This window comes from Rhinopithecus bieti, unplaced genomic scaffold (assembly GCF_001698545.2).
Source record: "Rhinopithecus bieti isolate Rb0 unplaced genomic scaffold, ASM169854v2 scaffold_13342, whole genome shotgun sequence".
NCBI classification, from domain to species: Eukaryota; Metazoa; Chordata; class Mammalia; order Primates; family Cercopithecidae; genus Rhinopithecus; species Rhinopithecus bieti.
The window spans coordinates 2,336,812-2,351,479 of record NW_016807690.1 but is presented as its reverse complement, the minus strand read 5'-3'; the positions used below and the strand labels follow the sequence as shown (position 1 = coordinate 2,351,479).

The window sequence follows — 14,668 nt, the reverse complement described above, 5'->3', positions numbered from 1 at the left end:
TTGTCACAGATAATTTGTAACCATTTTTCTTTTTTCTTTTGAAACAGGGTCTTGCTCTGTTGCCCAGGCCGGAGTGCAGTGGCCTAATCTCGGCTCACTGCAACCGCTGGCTCCCAGGTTCAAGCGATTCTCTTGTCTCGGCCTCCCCAGCAGCTGGGATTACAAGCGCCCGCCACCACGCCCGGCTAATTTTTGTCTTCTTAGTAGAGACAGAGGTTTCGCCATGTTGGCCCGGCTGGTCTCGAACTCCTGACCTCAGGTGAGCTGCCTGACTCGGCCTCCCAAAGTGCTGGGATTACAGGTGTGAGCCACTGCGCCCGGCCATATAACCTTTTTTCATAGTGGAACATAAAATAATGGTGAATTTTCCAACTGATAGAGTCCAGGAAACGGATAATAGTGAGCAGAGGGGAAATAATTACTGGAATACCAAGAAGGAAAAATCAGCTGGACTTGGCAGATAACTGGGGGAGAGGTAAAGGTGAAGCGGAGGCAATCTAGGATGGTTTCCAGGTTTCTGGTCTGGGCTACTGAGTCGATGTGGTAACCTGGACTGGAGCAGGTTTGGGAGGAAGTTCAATTTAGGAAGGCTATGTTGAAAGAAACGGATGAACGAAAGTTTCGTGCTTGCTTTGGTGGGACTGAACCCCGCATCTGCTAGCTGGCACCGGGAGCTTGCGGCTGTGTCTCGAGGCTCCCGCACCCTCAGAGCGTTAGTCAGAGGCGGGGCGGTGGGGGCGGAGCGAGGGCCGGGGCAGGGCACCAGGGCTGGGCACCAGGGCTGGGCACGCACCAGGGTGCCACCGCCTCCCGCGGAACGCGCGAGTCCCGGCGCGGGGCGGGGCAGGGGCGGGCACGGGCTTCAGTAACTGCCCAGCTATTGGTTGGGAGGCACCACAAATGCCTAATGAGCTCCTGAAGCGCCCTCCGAAGGCACAGATCTCACTCCACCCCGCCCCGTCCCTCCGCCAGACTGGAGCGCAAACTATGGTTGCATTGATCACTGAAGGATGCTCAGAGCAATCGCTCCTTTCCGGAGTCGGATGAGAGGAGACTTGGGACTGGCAATTGGCAGGGGCGGGGCGTGCTAGGCTTGTAGCACCGGGCGACCGTCCTGGGCATGGATTGGGCCGCGGGGTTGTCACCGTTATCCGGGAGGCGTGGTCAGCGCTAATAAAGGCGGGGGCCGGCGCGGCAGCTGCAGTAAGTTCCACCGCAGCTAGACCTCGGAGTGGTCAGCGCCAGGCGGAGCTCGGCAGTTGCGTCCACTTCAGCCGCAGCGTCCCCCGCCGGGTGTCTCGCCGCAGCGTCGGGAGAGGAACAGCCCCTCACTCTCTCTGTCAGAAAAATGTGAGTTGACTCTGGTGTGGGAGGCTCGGCACCTCCTTGACAACTCTCATTCCAAGCTCCCGACTCTGCGGGACGGAAAATGGCGCATTGCAGCAGCTGCAGCAACGCGGGGAGCCACCACCGCGCGCCGCCTCCGGACCAGGCCACCCCCAGGGAGGGGGGCCAGCACCCCATTCTCGCACCAGCCACAGCTAGCACCCCACGGGCGGGGCAGGGGCGCAGGGGTCCCGCAATCATTGCACCCTCTCCTGTCGTCTGAGTGGCGCCTCATTCTGGTTTTGGTATAGTGGAGACTCGGAGAGGGCGGGGGCTGGGGGTGGTGGATGAGGACAATTGGGCAAGGGACTTGAAAGGCATTTCTGTCATCTGGCTAAATCACTGCTTAGCGCTTCAGGAAAGACAGTCATGGGTGCAACTGCCAGTTGTTAACTTGGGTTGCCCTCCAATCTCTGGATTTGTTTACCCCTCACCCAAACTGTGATGTCTAGCCCCCCTCATGGCAGTGAGCAAAGTTCCAGAAACTTATCTGCCAGTTCTCTGGCACCAGGTGAGCAGCTCAGAAAGACTCAAGGGGTAGTGGGATAGTGGCCTGTCATCCCAAGCGGCTGTTCATGCCAAGGCCACTCGTATAGGAGACGTTTTTCTATCACCGAGTCTTACCAAATATTTGGAGGAGAAATAGGGAGAGCTGAGCTTTCCCCCTTTCCTCCAACACACACAGTTTAGTCTCCAGCAGTCTTCAACATCACCCGCTTCACAAGATCCTGTGGGAAAACTACAGCTAAACAAATGAAGTACTTCTCTTTCAAGACTTCAATATGTCTAATACAGATTTTTCTTTCTGATTACTACCCTGGCCTGGTCCTAGATGTATTTATGTTGCTTCTATAAGTGACAAAAAAGGGAAAGATTTACTTGTATTACATAAGGGTTGTAATTATCCCTAGATATTTTACCGCTGAGTGTTTCCAACTCCCAACAAGTAGTAAGTGAAATTGACCTTGCAAATACTTCATAGCCATTTCACTTTTTCTTTGGATTTCTATGGTTTTAACCAGATATGAGTGTTCTATGCATTTTGGGCAAGCCGTAGAATTCCAGTTGTTTTCATTTTGGGGAGGGGGCCTCCAGATAGTATCCACGTGGGATGAACAGAAGGCAACGGAGAAATCCTGGTGGCTAGTGGGGCATCATGAGGTCTCTGACCTTACTCTTGTCATTGGTGCCACCATCCTGGACTGCTTCCAACCCTGGCTGCTACCTAGTCATTGAATTTTCTGCCTTAAGTCGAGAACTAGATTGCTTAGCTAGCTCAGTGGCAGGACAAGTCTTAAGGCTCCCATGACTTTGTATCTATCTTTGCTTTACCTCCTTTGCACCTTAGAGGGAAATGGGAAAGCAATCCTTTAAGTGGAGAATGAGTCAGGTGTAATCTGCTACTATAGCCTCTCTGAGGAGTTATTCTCTATCTTTTTAGACTAAAAGAAATTCACTTAATCAAGGAAGAGGAGCTTCTGGGTATTAGTTCTATTAGTCAAATAGTTTCCTTTTTGGTAACTTTGTGATGGTTTCATTTTTGTTGCATTTACTCTTGGACTGCTCCTGTGAAGTATGTTTCGTGAGATTCTGCTTCTGTCTGAGTTCTTACTGTAATTTCTGTTCTCCGTCAAATTTGAGAGATCTCCCCACTGCCTGTGGGTGCTTCCTTGGCCGAAAACATCTCATGACTTAGGTTATACTTCTGGGAATTCTTTAGGAGGTGAGTTTAGCCTCCATGTTTTGGGACACGGAGAGGAGTTTGTCTTGAAGACCACACACTAGCTTTGAGTGGTACAGAATGAGAGAACATTCTCTGTGTGTATAGTACAGTAAACCAAGATCTCTCTTTGGGATGTAAGTAACCAAGGGACTTACATCTCTGTAACCAAGACTCTGTGCCAAATCCAGAAAAGGAAGGGACAGAATGTCTATAATGCATGCACATTGAGGACAATTTCTAGCATCTTTGCTTCCTGTCTATGCTCTTGGAACAGTTTCCATAACTAATGTAACTGCTTTGGGCCCCAGATTCTATCTAAGTGAAACCCCCGTTTTCTTTGCCAAAAACAAAGCAAACAAACAGTCCTGACTCACTCCACCTACATAGACTTTGCCTTTGGTGATTTTCTAAGCTGTTATGGTAGCTCTGATTTCCTCATCTTGTGTGAAGCGTAACCAATAACTGGGCATATAGACCAATAACCATAACCACTAACTTGAATATTAAAAGGGGTGAACTGACAGACATTACAGTGTACAGCCTCCCTCCTGGCTGCTTTGCAGGGTACAACCTCCCTCCTGGCTCCCTTCACGGACTGGTGTTGAGTGTCTGAAGCTTTTCCAGGCACACGGTGCAAGCTGCCAGTGGATCTACCATTCTGGGGTCTGGAGGGTGGTGACCTTCTTCTCATAGCTCCACTAGGCAGTGTTACAGTAGGGACTCTGTGTGGGGGCTCCGACCCCACATTTCCCTTCTGTACTGCCCTAGCAGAGGTTCTCCATGAGGGCCCTGCCCCTGCAGCAGACTTTTGCCTGGGCATCCAGGCGTTTCCATACATCTTCTGAAATCTAGGCGGAGGTTCCCAAACCTCAATTCTTGACTTCTGTGCACCCGCAGGCTCAACACCATGTGGAAGCTGCCAAGGCTTGGGGCTTCCACCCTCTGAAGCCAGGGCCTGAGCTCTGAGTTGGCCCCTTTCAGCTACAGCTGGAGTGGCTGGAACACAGGGTACCAAGTCCCTAGGCTGCACACAGCATGGGGACCCTGGGCCTGGCCCACAAAATCACTTTTTCCTCCTGGGTCTCCAGGCCTATGATGGGAGGGGCTGCTGTGAAGGCCTCTGACATGGCCTGGAGACATTTTCCCCGTGGTCTTGGGGGTTAACATTAGGTTCCTTGCTATTTATGCAAATTTCTGCAGCTGCCTTGAATTTCTCCTCAAAAAAGTGTTTTTTTTTTTTTCTTTTGTACTGCATCATCAGGCTGCACATTTTCTGAACTTTTATGCTCTGTTTTCCTCTTAAAATGAAATGCTTTTAACAACACCCAAGTCACCTTTCGAATGCTTTGCTGCTTAGAAATTTCTTCTGCCAGGTACCCTAAATCATCTCTCTCAAGTTCAAAATTCCACAAATTTCTAGAGCAGGGGCAAAATGCTGCTGGTGTCTTTGCTAAAGCATAAGAAGAGTCACCTTTGCTTCAGTTCCCAACAAGTTCCTCATCTCCATCTGAGACCACCTCAGCCTGGACCTTATTGTTCATATCACTGACAGCATTTTTGTCAAAGCCATTCAACAAGTCTCTAGGCCGTTCCAAACTTTCCCACATTTTCCTGTCTTCTTCTGAGCCCTCCAAACTGTTCCAACCTCTCCCTGTTACCCAGTTCCAAAGTTGCTTCCACAGTTTTGGGTATCTTTTCAGCAACGCCCCACTCTACTGGTACAAATTTACTGTATTAGTCTGTTTTCATGCTGCTGATAAAGACATACCCAAGACTGGGAAGAAAAAGAGGTTTAATTGAACTTACAGTTCCACATGGCTGGGAAGGCCTCAGAATCATGGTGGCAGGCAAAAGGCACTTCTTATATGGCGGCAGCAAGAGAAAATGAGGAAGAAGCAAAAGCAGAAAACCCCTGATAAACCATCAGATCTTGTGAGACTTCATCACTATCACGAGAATAGCACGGGAAAGATAGACCCCATGATTCAGTTGCCTCCCTGAGTCCGTCCCACATGTGGGAATTCTGAGTGATACAATTCAAGTTGAGATTTGGGTGGGGACACAGCCAAACCATTATCAGTGGGGAAATGCCACGTAGGACAAAGTTAGCACATTTGTCCCTGTAGCCATCATGGCAGAGGACTTGTTTGAGTTGGGTCAAAGGATAGCCCCAGACAAGATCTCTTGATGCCATGCTGGATGTCCCTGAACCCCATCCAAATGTTGCTGTAGAGTCTTTCATCTTTTACTTCTTGCCTCTATGCTGCATCTCCCTACTTCAGATTGCCAAGGAGTAAGAATCCATTCTAGTTTTGTATAGCCTAATCATAATTGTTTAAGTGGTTTGGGGTGAGGATGCATGTGAGTCCTTTGTCTGTTTTTTTTTTTTTTCGAGACGGAGTCTCGCTCTGTTGCCCAGGCTGGAGTGCAGTGGTGCGATCTCGGCTCACTGCAAGCTCCTCCTCCTAGGTTCACGCCATTCTCCTGCCTCAGCCTCCTGAATAGCTGGGACTACAGGTGCCCGCCACCACGCCTGCATAATTTTTTCTATTTTTTAGTAGAGACAGGGTTTCACTGTGTTAGCCAGGATGGTCTCAATCTCCTGACCTCATGATCCGTCCGCCTCGGCCTCACAAAGTGCTGGGATTACAGACGTGAGTCACCGCGCCCGGCCCTTTTTGTTTGTTTTTTCCAGAGATGGGGTCTTGCTATGACGCCCAGGCTGGCCTCGAACTCTTGGGCCAGGAGGACGCGAGGAGCACTTCAGCCTCTTGAGTAACTGAGACTACAGGTGTGTGCTACCACGCCCTGCTCCTTTCTTGTCTTGGTCACTTTGTGTACCCTGCCCATGTCTTTCCACAGGTCTGCTCCAGCTCAGCCACCTGCTGAAGGGACAGAAGGGACTGCCCCAGGTGGGGGTCCCCCTGGCCCTCCTCCTAACCTGACCAGTAACAGACGACTACAGCAAACCCAGGCACAAGTGGAGGAGGTAGGTAGATAGCTGTTTCTCTGAGAGTTTCCAAATCTAGAAGTCTGGAACAAAAGGGAACTTCTTATCTTTTCTCCTTTTTTCATAGGAGAATAGTCAAAAAGGCCCTGAGAGGCAGAGCACCCTTTAGAGTTGCACAGGGCCAGACTTGTGATTCTCTGGTTGTTGTTCTTTCCTCTGTCTTTGGCAGGAAGTTTAGTAGCTTTGTTTCTGTGCCCTCATCAGGTGGTGGACATCATACGTGTGAACGTGGACAAGGTCCTGGAGAGGGACCAGAAGCTGTCAGAGCTGGATGACCGAGCTGATGCCTTGCAGGCAGGAGCATCACAATTTGAGAGCAGTGCTGCAAAGCTAAAGAGGAAGTATTGGTGGAAAAACTGCAAGGTGAATTTTCTTGTCCCCTCCTCTGTCTTTTCCTGGGCTTCCCCTGGTAGAAGGCAAGAAAATTCTCAACTTCTACATTTCTTCCCTCTGATGGTGCAGCATCTCTCTGACCAGCATAATGCTTGGGAGGAAATCCGAAAAGCCTCCTTTTGAGATTGCATTACCCAGAATTGGCCACCAGGGTAGGCTAGAGGATTCAGAACCGCTATCCGGGGAAAAAGTGATACCCTGAGGAGTCTGGAATGGTTAGTTAAGGAGCTTTTCCCCGTAGGAGAGGCCTGCAAACATTTTCACCTGTCTCATCCTCAGACACACCCAGCATCAGCACAATGGCTCAGGTATATGTATATACACACACACACACACATTATATATATATACACACACACACATTATATATACACACACACATTATATATATATATACACACACATAATATATATACACACACATAGTATATATATACACACACACAATATATATATACACACACAACATATATACACACACTTCATAATATATAAATATATACACACACAATATATATACACACACAAGTATATACACACACAAAATATATATACACACTATATATACACACACATATACACACACAATATATATACACACACATATACACACACATATATACACACAATATATATATATACACACACATATATACACACACAATATATAACACACATATATATACACACACGTATATATACACATACAATATATATACACTAGATACACACACACAAAATATATATATACACACAATATATATACACACATATATACACACACATATATATTATATACACACATACACATAATATATATATATACACACATACTTCTTTTTCTTTTAAATTAGCTTTCTCTGGTTGAAATATATACTTTTAAATAACTGCAACTTTTGGGAATGAGCTGAACACTTCACAGTGAAAACTGAACCAATTGGTTAAACATCCAGAGTCTGTATCTCTATTGGAATGCTTTCTAAAGCCCCAAGACACCAGGAACTAAGCAAAGAGGAGCTCAGTGCAGGTCCTGTGATGAATCTGAAAAGCTACAGACGTACTGGGGTTATGATCCCCTGGGAAGCAGAAGGGTAGGGCCTCTCTCAGAAGCCTGCAGGTCTCCTGGGTGATGAGTGTTTTTCCACTGTCCCGAGGGTGGAGGGAATTCTGTTTCCCATTAGGGATGTGGCTCTTTTCCTCATTCCTGAAACCCAAGGGCTCATTTTTTGTCCATGTTTCCTCAGATGATGATCATGCTGGGAGCCATCTGTGCCATCATCGTGGTAGTTATTGTAAGTAAGTATCGCTGAGGTTGCTGGTGGGTTGAAGAGGTGGGAAGGTCCTGGAGTCTTCTCCCTGCCTGCCTGCCTGCCTGCCTGGGGAGTGGGGCTGCTCTGACTGAGGTATGGAGACCGCTGCTATGGGATCGTCACTTGGTTCGGGAGCGGGGAAGGGCAGAGACAAGGGATTTCTTTGATGGATGAGGATTCCCCCTGCAAGGCATTGCAGGGAGATGGCGCCTCCTGTTCTGAGGAAGTAGGGCTATGCTGTGTGTCACTGGCTTGGGTTGGAGGGAGACCGTGGGGATGGGGCACTTAACAATGGAAAGACCTGAATTGTCTGGTAACTTGGTGTAATTTGCCCTCTTGTTTTCTCCTGTCTCTTTCTCTTTCCGTCTGGGACTTCCTGATTCCTGTGTCCAGTCTACTTTTTTACTTGAGAATGTGCCACCCCTTCCCTGTTCTCCATTGCCATCCACACTCGTGTCCTCTCCCCTCTGTTTGCTCTCTCGACACACGTCCCCACCCACCGTCCTCCATTCCAACCCAGGCTTCTCCATCACCCATTCCTCCTTTTGCATTGCGTTCATTTGCACTCTGTCCCTCGACACTAGAAATGCTGCTCGTGGCGCAATCTAAGTCACTACCTGAAGAGCAACAGCTGGCGCCTCCTTCCCGCGCGCTTCTTCTGTACTCTCAAGTTCCCCCAAGGCCCCAAAGAGTTGGAGGCCACGGGAAGGGGCAGGGAGGGGAGTGGCTGAGGCGAAGTACCCGTGAAACTGCCCAGACTTGGGAGGAGAAGAGTATCAGTGCCCATGATGTCTCCTAGAAAACCTGGTCACTGGCAGGAGCTAGAGAGGGACTGGGAAGATGGCAGCTCACTCAGTGCTGCCTGGTCATGTGGAGCTTTCCCTCCTGGGCCAGGCCTGGAGAGGGTCCTGGGGGTGGACCAAAGTTCAACTTGGTTTCAGTGCAGCACGCTTTTCGAACGTAAAACTTGTTTTTTGTAGTTATTTCTAATCTGTTCGTCCAGGATTTTCTATGTCTCTGGGGATATTACAACGTTACTTTGTTCTCCAGAGGCCTGGAGAACACTTATGGATTGTGAAAATAGCAGGACTTGTTTCCATCCTAGAAGCAGTCCCATGTGCTTCTAACTGGAAGGAGCTTTCTCTTCTTTACATTTTTCTACAGCATTCTGTATGAGGGCACCAAATAAATTCATCTAGCCAGTAGTTTTATCTAGCCAAATAATTTCACCTAGCTCCCAGTTAATTGTTGGCATAAAGAGAGAGATTGCCTATTAGTTATAGAGAAACAGTGAGTCAAGTGCTTAATTTGAAAGTAACAAGCTCAGAGGAAGCCACTCCTTGCCCTCGTTAAAGAGGGTCCCGTTCCTCTCTTCCTGTTGATGAAGGGGTATGAGGGTGTTAGAAGTGTGAGATCTTTGGATACCCATGGAATCTCTTCCTCCACACCACCCGTGCATTGCCAAAGACAGGGATGAGGCAAGAGGTCTCTTCCTGAGGCCCTGCTGATCCTCAGGATGCAGAGAAGTTGTGTAGACCCACCAGCCCCACCTTGCGGGGAGGCGTGCCAGCCTGTGACAGGTGTGCTTGTGTATTGCTGTACTGTCACGGCACCTTCTCCTTGAGAACTGCCTCTCTGTTCTTCCTGCAGTATATTCCCCTTCGAACCACCCTTACCTGTCTGAATTCTACTTTGCCTCCTTTCTCTTCCTCCTCTTTGCATGGTTTGTGTGTATAGACAGTGGAACCTGAGGATGGGATCTGCTCAGCCTATCTTCAGGGCAATTGCTGAGCTTCAGGATGGGTTATTAATGTGGGATAAACCCAGGTGCAAGGGGAGGAGGACAGGCTGGGAACAGAGCGGGGAATACTCATGGCCCTTTATTCCTTCCTCCCTCGGTCCACGAACAGGAAGAGGGTGAGGCCATGTTGAGCAGGGTCTGGATGCCCACTCTCCATGCAGCAGCATTTCATTGCACAAAACCATCCTTCCTTTCCCTTCGCCCTTGTTTCCCATATTCCCTTCGTCCTGCCCTAGGGCGGGACTGAAGAGCTGGAAGAAAGCAGTCAGTACCCTCCCAACGGCCCCCCTCGAAGGTCTCCACTCTCCTCTGGGCTCCTCCTTGCCTAATGCAGGGGGTCACCGCTGGAGAAGAACCACCACTGTCCTCGATGTGTCCCAAGCCTGGAGCAAATCGGTCCTCTTGGCTCTCCCAGCCCTATTACAGAACTCATTCCTGGGTTTCTGTCCCTCTGAGGCTCACCAGGTGTAGTTGGCTTTGTTCTTCGGGGGTATTAGCCCTTCTACTTTCTTTCTCACCCACCCTGTACCCTCTCCTGTGTGTGTCTGCTATCCCCCTTCCCTCCCACCACTCATGTGCATGAGCAGATGTGCAACTAAACCCTGGGACTTTGCAGTCAAATGAAGCTGAGCTTCCCACATCCCCTTCTTCGGTTTGCCATAAGACGATGTGGGGTTTCCACTGTGTGTCTGTCATCACCTCTTTGTCTTTTTTTCCTAACCCTGATCTCATACTTGTATAGAGTAATAACAACAGTTGTACTTCCGCCAAAGGCATGTGGCATATTTACCAATTTCATGTATTCTGAACAAAGGCAAAAAATACAAATTCCTACCACTAAACTGGCTTGGTTGTTGTTTGGGTTGGAGTAGTTGGGGGGCTTGGGGGGAAGGGTGTCGTTTCTTTCTAGTAGTCTCATGTCACTTTAGGTCAGCTGGGCTGGCTTACATGTGCTGCACGGTCTTCCTGGAGACAGGAGGTCTGTGCATCAGCACAGGAAGTGGTCTCCCGGCGTTCAGCCTGAAGCAGCCCAACTCTTGTAGGTGCTGGTGAGAGGAAGTGAGGACAGGAAGTTGCGTGGGCATCTCACACTAGCAAACAAGCACAGGTTCCCTCAGGCGTCTTCCATCTGCGTCCTGTGCTCCTTCCTAGGTCCTTGGCCTGCTTGTCCTGTCCCAGAGGATGTGCACAGATAAGGCTGTCAGTGAATACCTCCTTACCCCCTTTTCCCCATCATCCTCACATACAGTTTTGGTATGCTGAGTTCCACCGTATTGACCAGGCACATTTTAGACATGAATAAAAGGAGAAATCTCTCCCTTGCAGCTGAGGGAGTGAGGCATTTGCAGGTATCCTGAAACTCCCAGCAGTTATCCAAAGGAGCAGAACCCTAATTGCAGCTGCGATGCAACTGAGATGGAGCCCCGGGGGTGCCTCTGAGGGCCTTTGTTTTCTACCTTAAACACTTTGCAAGTTGGAGCCGCTAGGCTTGGGGACAGGGCTCAGTTGGGACCAGTATGGAGGAAGACAGGAAAGTGGAAACGCTTGGTCACACAGCAGACACAAGGGGCTTTTATTTTGACAGAGCTGAGTTTGGGAGGGGTAGCCCAGCCCCAGCCCGTGCCTCATTGTCCCTCACTTGTTCCTTCTCCATTTCTTCCAGCTTTGTTTTCCTACCACCACACCACCAACCTGGCTCTTTGGTCTTAACCTCCATCTGGACATTCTGCCTTCTTCTTGTCCCCTCACTTCTTCCTGTTCTCCGCCTTGGTGCATGAGCCCAGGGTGCACAGTGAAGGAAGGCAGAAGCCTATGCAGAGCCAGGCCCAGTGACCCGTGAGCTGGTACCACCTTCATGCCTTTTTAGCTCTGCGACTTGACTTAAGAGTCCTTCTGGGAGCACATGACTGCTCTTTCTTTCTACTCTGAGGCAGGAGAGTGGCTACCCAGAGTGCCTCAGAGTCTTGACAGACCTAAGTGAGGTAGCTAGGAGAAAACAAGAGGGAACACGACTGGTTTCATTTTCATTTAGGGCAAACTCAAAAGCAGGAGGCTGTGATGGGTGAGTGGCTGGAGCTTGGGGCATCTGGACTTCCACCCTGGTCTGGGTGGGGAGGTGGTTAGAGTGGGTGAGGTGGGCCAGGTCCAGAGCCAAGGGCAACCAGGCTCTTACCTTGGCGTCTCTGAAGCCCCAGGAACAACAGTGCAAGAAGGAAGAGGCTGCTGGCAACGATGACTCCCAAGGCTGTTCTCTGCTCTGTAGGTGAGAGCAACATGGGCAGGGATTATCGTGTGCAGGAATCATGAGCTGAGCCCTCACCTGCAGTGTCCACCCCAGGGAGGAGGAGCTAAGGAGTGTGTGTGTGAGTCCCTGGTTGAGGAGCCTGGAACAAGGCACCCAGCAGCATTTGTACTTATTCATAAGGTTGCTGGATACTCGTGGGTTACTCCACACAGAATTCTCTACCTCTTCTCACCTAAGGACAAGTTTTGAAAAATTGCTTTCCAAGTGAGATTTAGGTTGGTCTATTTTTTTTAATTTTTTTATTTTTTTTGAGACGGAGTCTCGCTCTGTCGCCCAGGCTGGAGTGCAGTGGCCGGATCTCAGCTCACTGCAAGCTCCGCCTCCCGGGTTCACGCCATTCTCCTGCCTCAGCCTCCCGAGCAGCTGGGACTACAGGCGCCCGCCACCTCACCCAGCTAGTTTTCGTATTTTTTAGTAGAGATGGGGTTTCACCATGTTAGCCAGGATGGTCTCGATCTCCTGACCTCGTGATCCACCCGTCTCGGCCTCCCAAAGTGCTGGGATTACAGGCTTGAGCCACCGCACCCGGCCGGTTTATTTGTTAAGAGTTAACTTGCCTGGACACAGTGGCTCATGCCTGTAATCCCAGAAATTTGGGAGGCTGAGAGGGGTGGATGGCTTGAGCTCAGGAGTTCAAGACCAGCCTTGGCAACATGGTGAAACCCTGTCTCTACCAAAAATACAAAAAATTAGCTGGGCGTGTTGGTGTGCACCTGTGGTCCCAGCTACTCAGGAGGCTGAGGTGGGAGGATCACGAGCCTGGGAGGCAGAGATTGCAGTGAGTCGAGATCGTGCCACTGCACTCCAGCCTGGGCAACAGAGTGAAACCCTATCTCAAAACAAAATAAAACAAAGCAAAACAAAATAAAAACAACCCGTTAACTGGGATTTTGTAAATAGTTGGGGAATGATGTGAGCTGAGGTGAAACCTCAGTTTTGGGGAAGTTCACAGTCTAATGAGCGACCAAATGCCCAGTGCTCCTGGCTGTTTCCATTGTGAGTTGTGGGTTCTTTCCTGTCCCTTTCCTGTTTAAAACCTTTCAACAGGCAGGGTGCGGTGGCTCCTGCCTGTAATCCCAGCACTTTGGGAAGCCGAGGCGAACAGATCATTTGAGGTCAGGAGATGGAGATCAGCCTGGCCATCATGGTGAAACCCCATCTCTACTAAAAACACAAAATTAGCCAGGCTTGGTGGTGCGTGCCTGTAATCCCAGCTACTCGGGAGGCTGAGGCAGGAGGATGGCTTGAACCCAGGATGTGGAGGTTGCAGTGAGCTGAGATCGTACCACTGCACTCCAGCCTGGGGAACAGAGCGGCATTCTGTATCAAATAAATAAAATGAAATAAATAAATAAATAATAAAACCTTTCAACAGCATGCTATGGCTCTCAGGAATTTCCATCTTGAAGGCCCAGTGAGATCTACAGGGTTTAATTAAGCCTGTAAGGGGAATCCGGTTGCCTGTTTTTCACATTCTCTCTTTACCATTGATTGATAGGTGACCCTGGGCAAATTCATTGACATCTGCAAGTGCCAGTTTACTCACCTGTAAAATGGGAGTCATAATCCATAAAATCATACATTTAAGTGCTTTCTACAGTGCTTGATTCATGTAAATGCTCAATAAAAATAGAATTACCTCTGAATCTTCTGAGCCACTTTCCCTTTTTCCCATATACCCTAGGCTCTAGTTGTGCTGAGTTACTTGCAATTCTCCAAAGTCTCTTTAGGCTGTTGTATGATTTGGCTTTCATAGATGCTATTGTTTCTATCTTGAGTTTCCCTTCCCTCTAAGCTAGTTAACTTGGCTCAAATGTCATCTTCTCTGTCTACTTAGTCTTGTCTCTGTTACTGGACTAATCTCCTGGATGGCATGATCAGGAGTCACTCATCTGTGATCTCCAGCCTTAAGCACATTGCGTGGCACCCTGGAGGCTGGAGTATAATGAAGCCTCAGGGTATGTGTGGTAGAAGCTGTGGCAGCTGCCACCTTGGGAAAGACAACCAGGAGCTGGGGCAGGAGCATGAAGCCAGGGCTGTAAACAAAGTGGATGGGCAGCAGAACAAGGCCATGGATGAGCTGGGGCAGGAGAGCCATGAGCCCTAGTGTGGAGGTGGGGAAAAGGAGGACACTCCCAGTACCTGGTGGGACAACCTGGGTGCTGGCCCCAAGGGGCTCCTCCAGAGAGATGTGGGTGACCTGGCAGGTGTAAGTGGCACCTGCAGAGCCCGGTTCTGCGATGAGAGAGGAGGAGATGCTGTAGGTGCCTGCCACACTTTGCCTGAGGCTGGAAAAGGAGGCACCAGAGACTTGGACTGGGGATCCGCCCAGCTCCTGTCGGGTCCACGTCACTGCCACATCCAGAGGATAATAGCCAGCAATGTCGCAGACGAGGGTGGGCAGCAGAGCTTCGTTTGCCAAGCTCAGTCGTACTTTGGGGGAAGCTGGAGAAAGAATGAGGAATAAGATTACACATGGATCTAACTGGGGACAGCAGAGGAGCCTGAAGCCTTTTCTTCCTGCCAAGATGAGAGTAGATTGTGGAGGCTAACGTGTCGCTTGGTGGTGTACCACGGTGAGGGTGTGTGTGGGGCCCACCTGGATGCAGGCCGTAAGTGGGGGCGGGGGAGTTACATTTTCCAGAAAAGTGATAGTTGTAAAGCCAACTAAAGGTTGGCTGGCTTCTTACCGTCATTCTAAGCCAGATATATATATATATATATTTATATTTTTTTTTTT

At 49.4% G+C, this 14,668-nt stretch overlaps 2 protein-coding genes across 9 annotated transcripts in view; one reads left to right on the top strand and one right to left on the bottom strand.

The window, feature by feature from the left end:
* Positions 1-893: 893 nt before the first annotated feature.
* The window catches only part of VAMP1 (vesicle associated membrane protein 1), a 72,831-nt gene continuing 59,056 nt past the window's right edge, over positions 894-14,668 (top strand). For 2 of the 5 annotated variants that reach the window (XR_001887537.1, XR_001887538.1), the window contains exons 1-4: positions 894-1,350; positions 5,972-6,098; positions 6,324-6,482; positions 7,757-7,915. Coding sequence is in view for 3 of the 5 variants with exons in the window: in XM_017883328.1 (XP_017738817.1) it covers positions 1,349-1,350; positions 5,972-6,098; positions 6,324-6,482; positions 7,757-7,808; positions 8,216-8,232 (357 nt within the window). In the remaining 2 variants the exon portion in view is untranslated. Of the gene's footprint in view, positions 1,351-5,971; positions 6,099-6,323; positions 6,483-7,756; positions 7,916-8,215; positions 10,461-14,668 lie in introns of those variants that run through there. The other 3 variants (XM_017883329.1, XM_017883328.1, XM_017883327.1) reach the window with 3 other exon arrangements.
* The window catches only part of TAPBPL (TAP binding protein like), a 12,405-nt gene continuing 8,119 nt past the window's right edge, over positions 10,383-14,668 (bottom strand). The window contains exons 5-8 of one of the 4 annotated variants that reach the window (XR_001887536.1): positions 14,071-14,373; positions 11,797-11,880; positions 11,316-11,609; positions 10,708-10,793 (exon numbers count right to left, since the gene is read on the bottom strand). Coding sequence is in view for 3 of the 4 variants with exons in the window: in XM_017883325.1 (XP_017738814.1) it covers positions 10,554-10,669; positions 11,797-11,880; positions 14,071-14,373 (503 nt within the window). In the remaining variant the exon portion in view is untranslated. Of the gene's footprint in view, positions 10,794-11,172; positions 11,610-11,796; positions 11,881-14,070; positions 14,374-14,668 lie in introns of those variants that run through there. The other 3 variants (XM_017883323.1, XM_017883325.1, XM_017883324.1) reach the window with 3 other exon arrangements.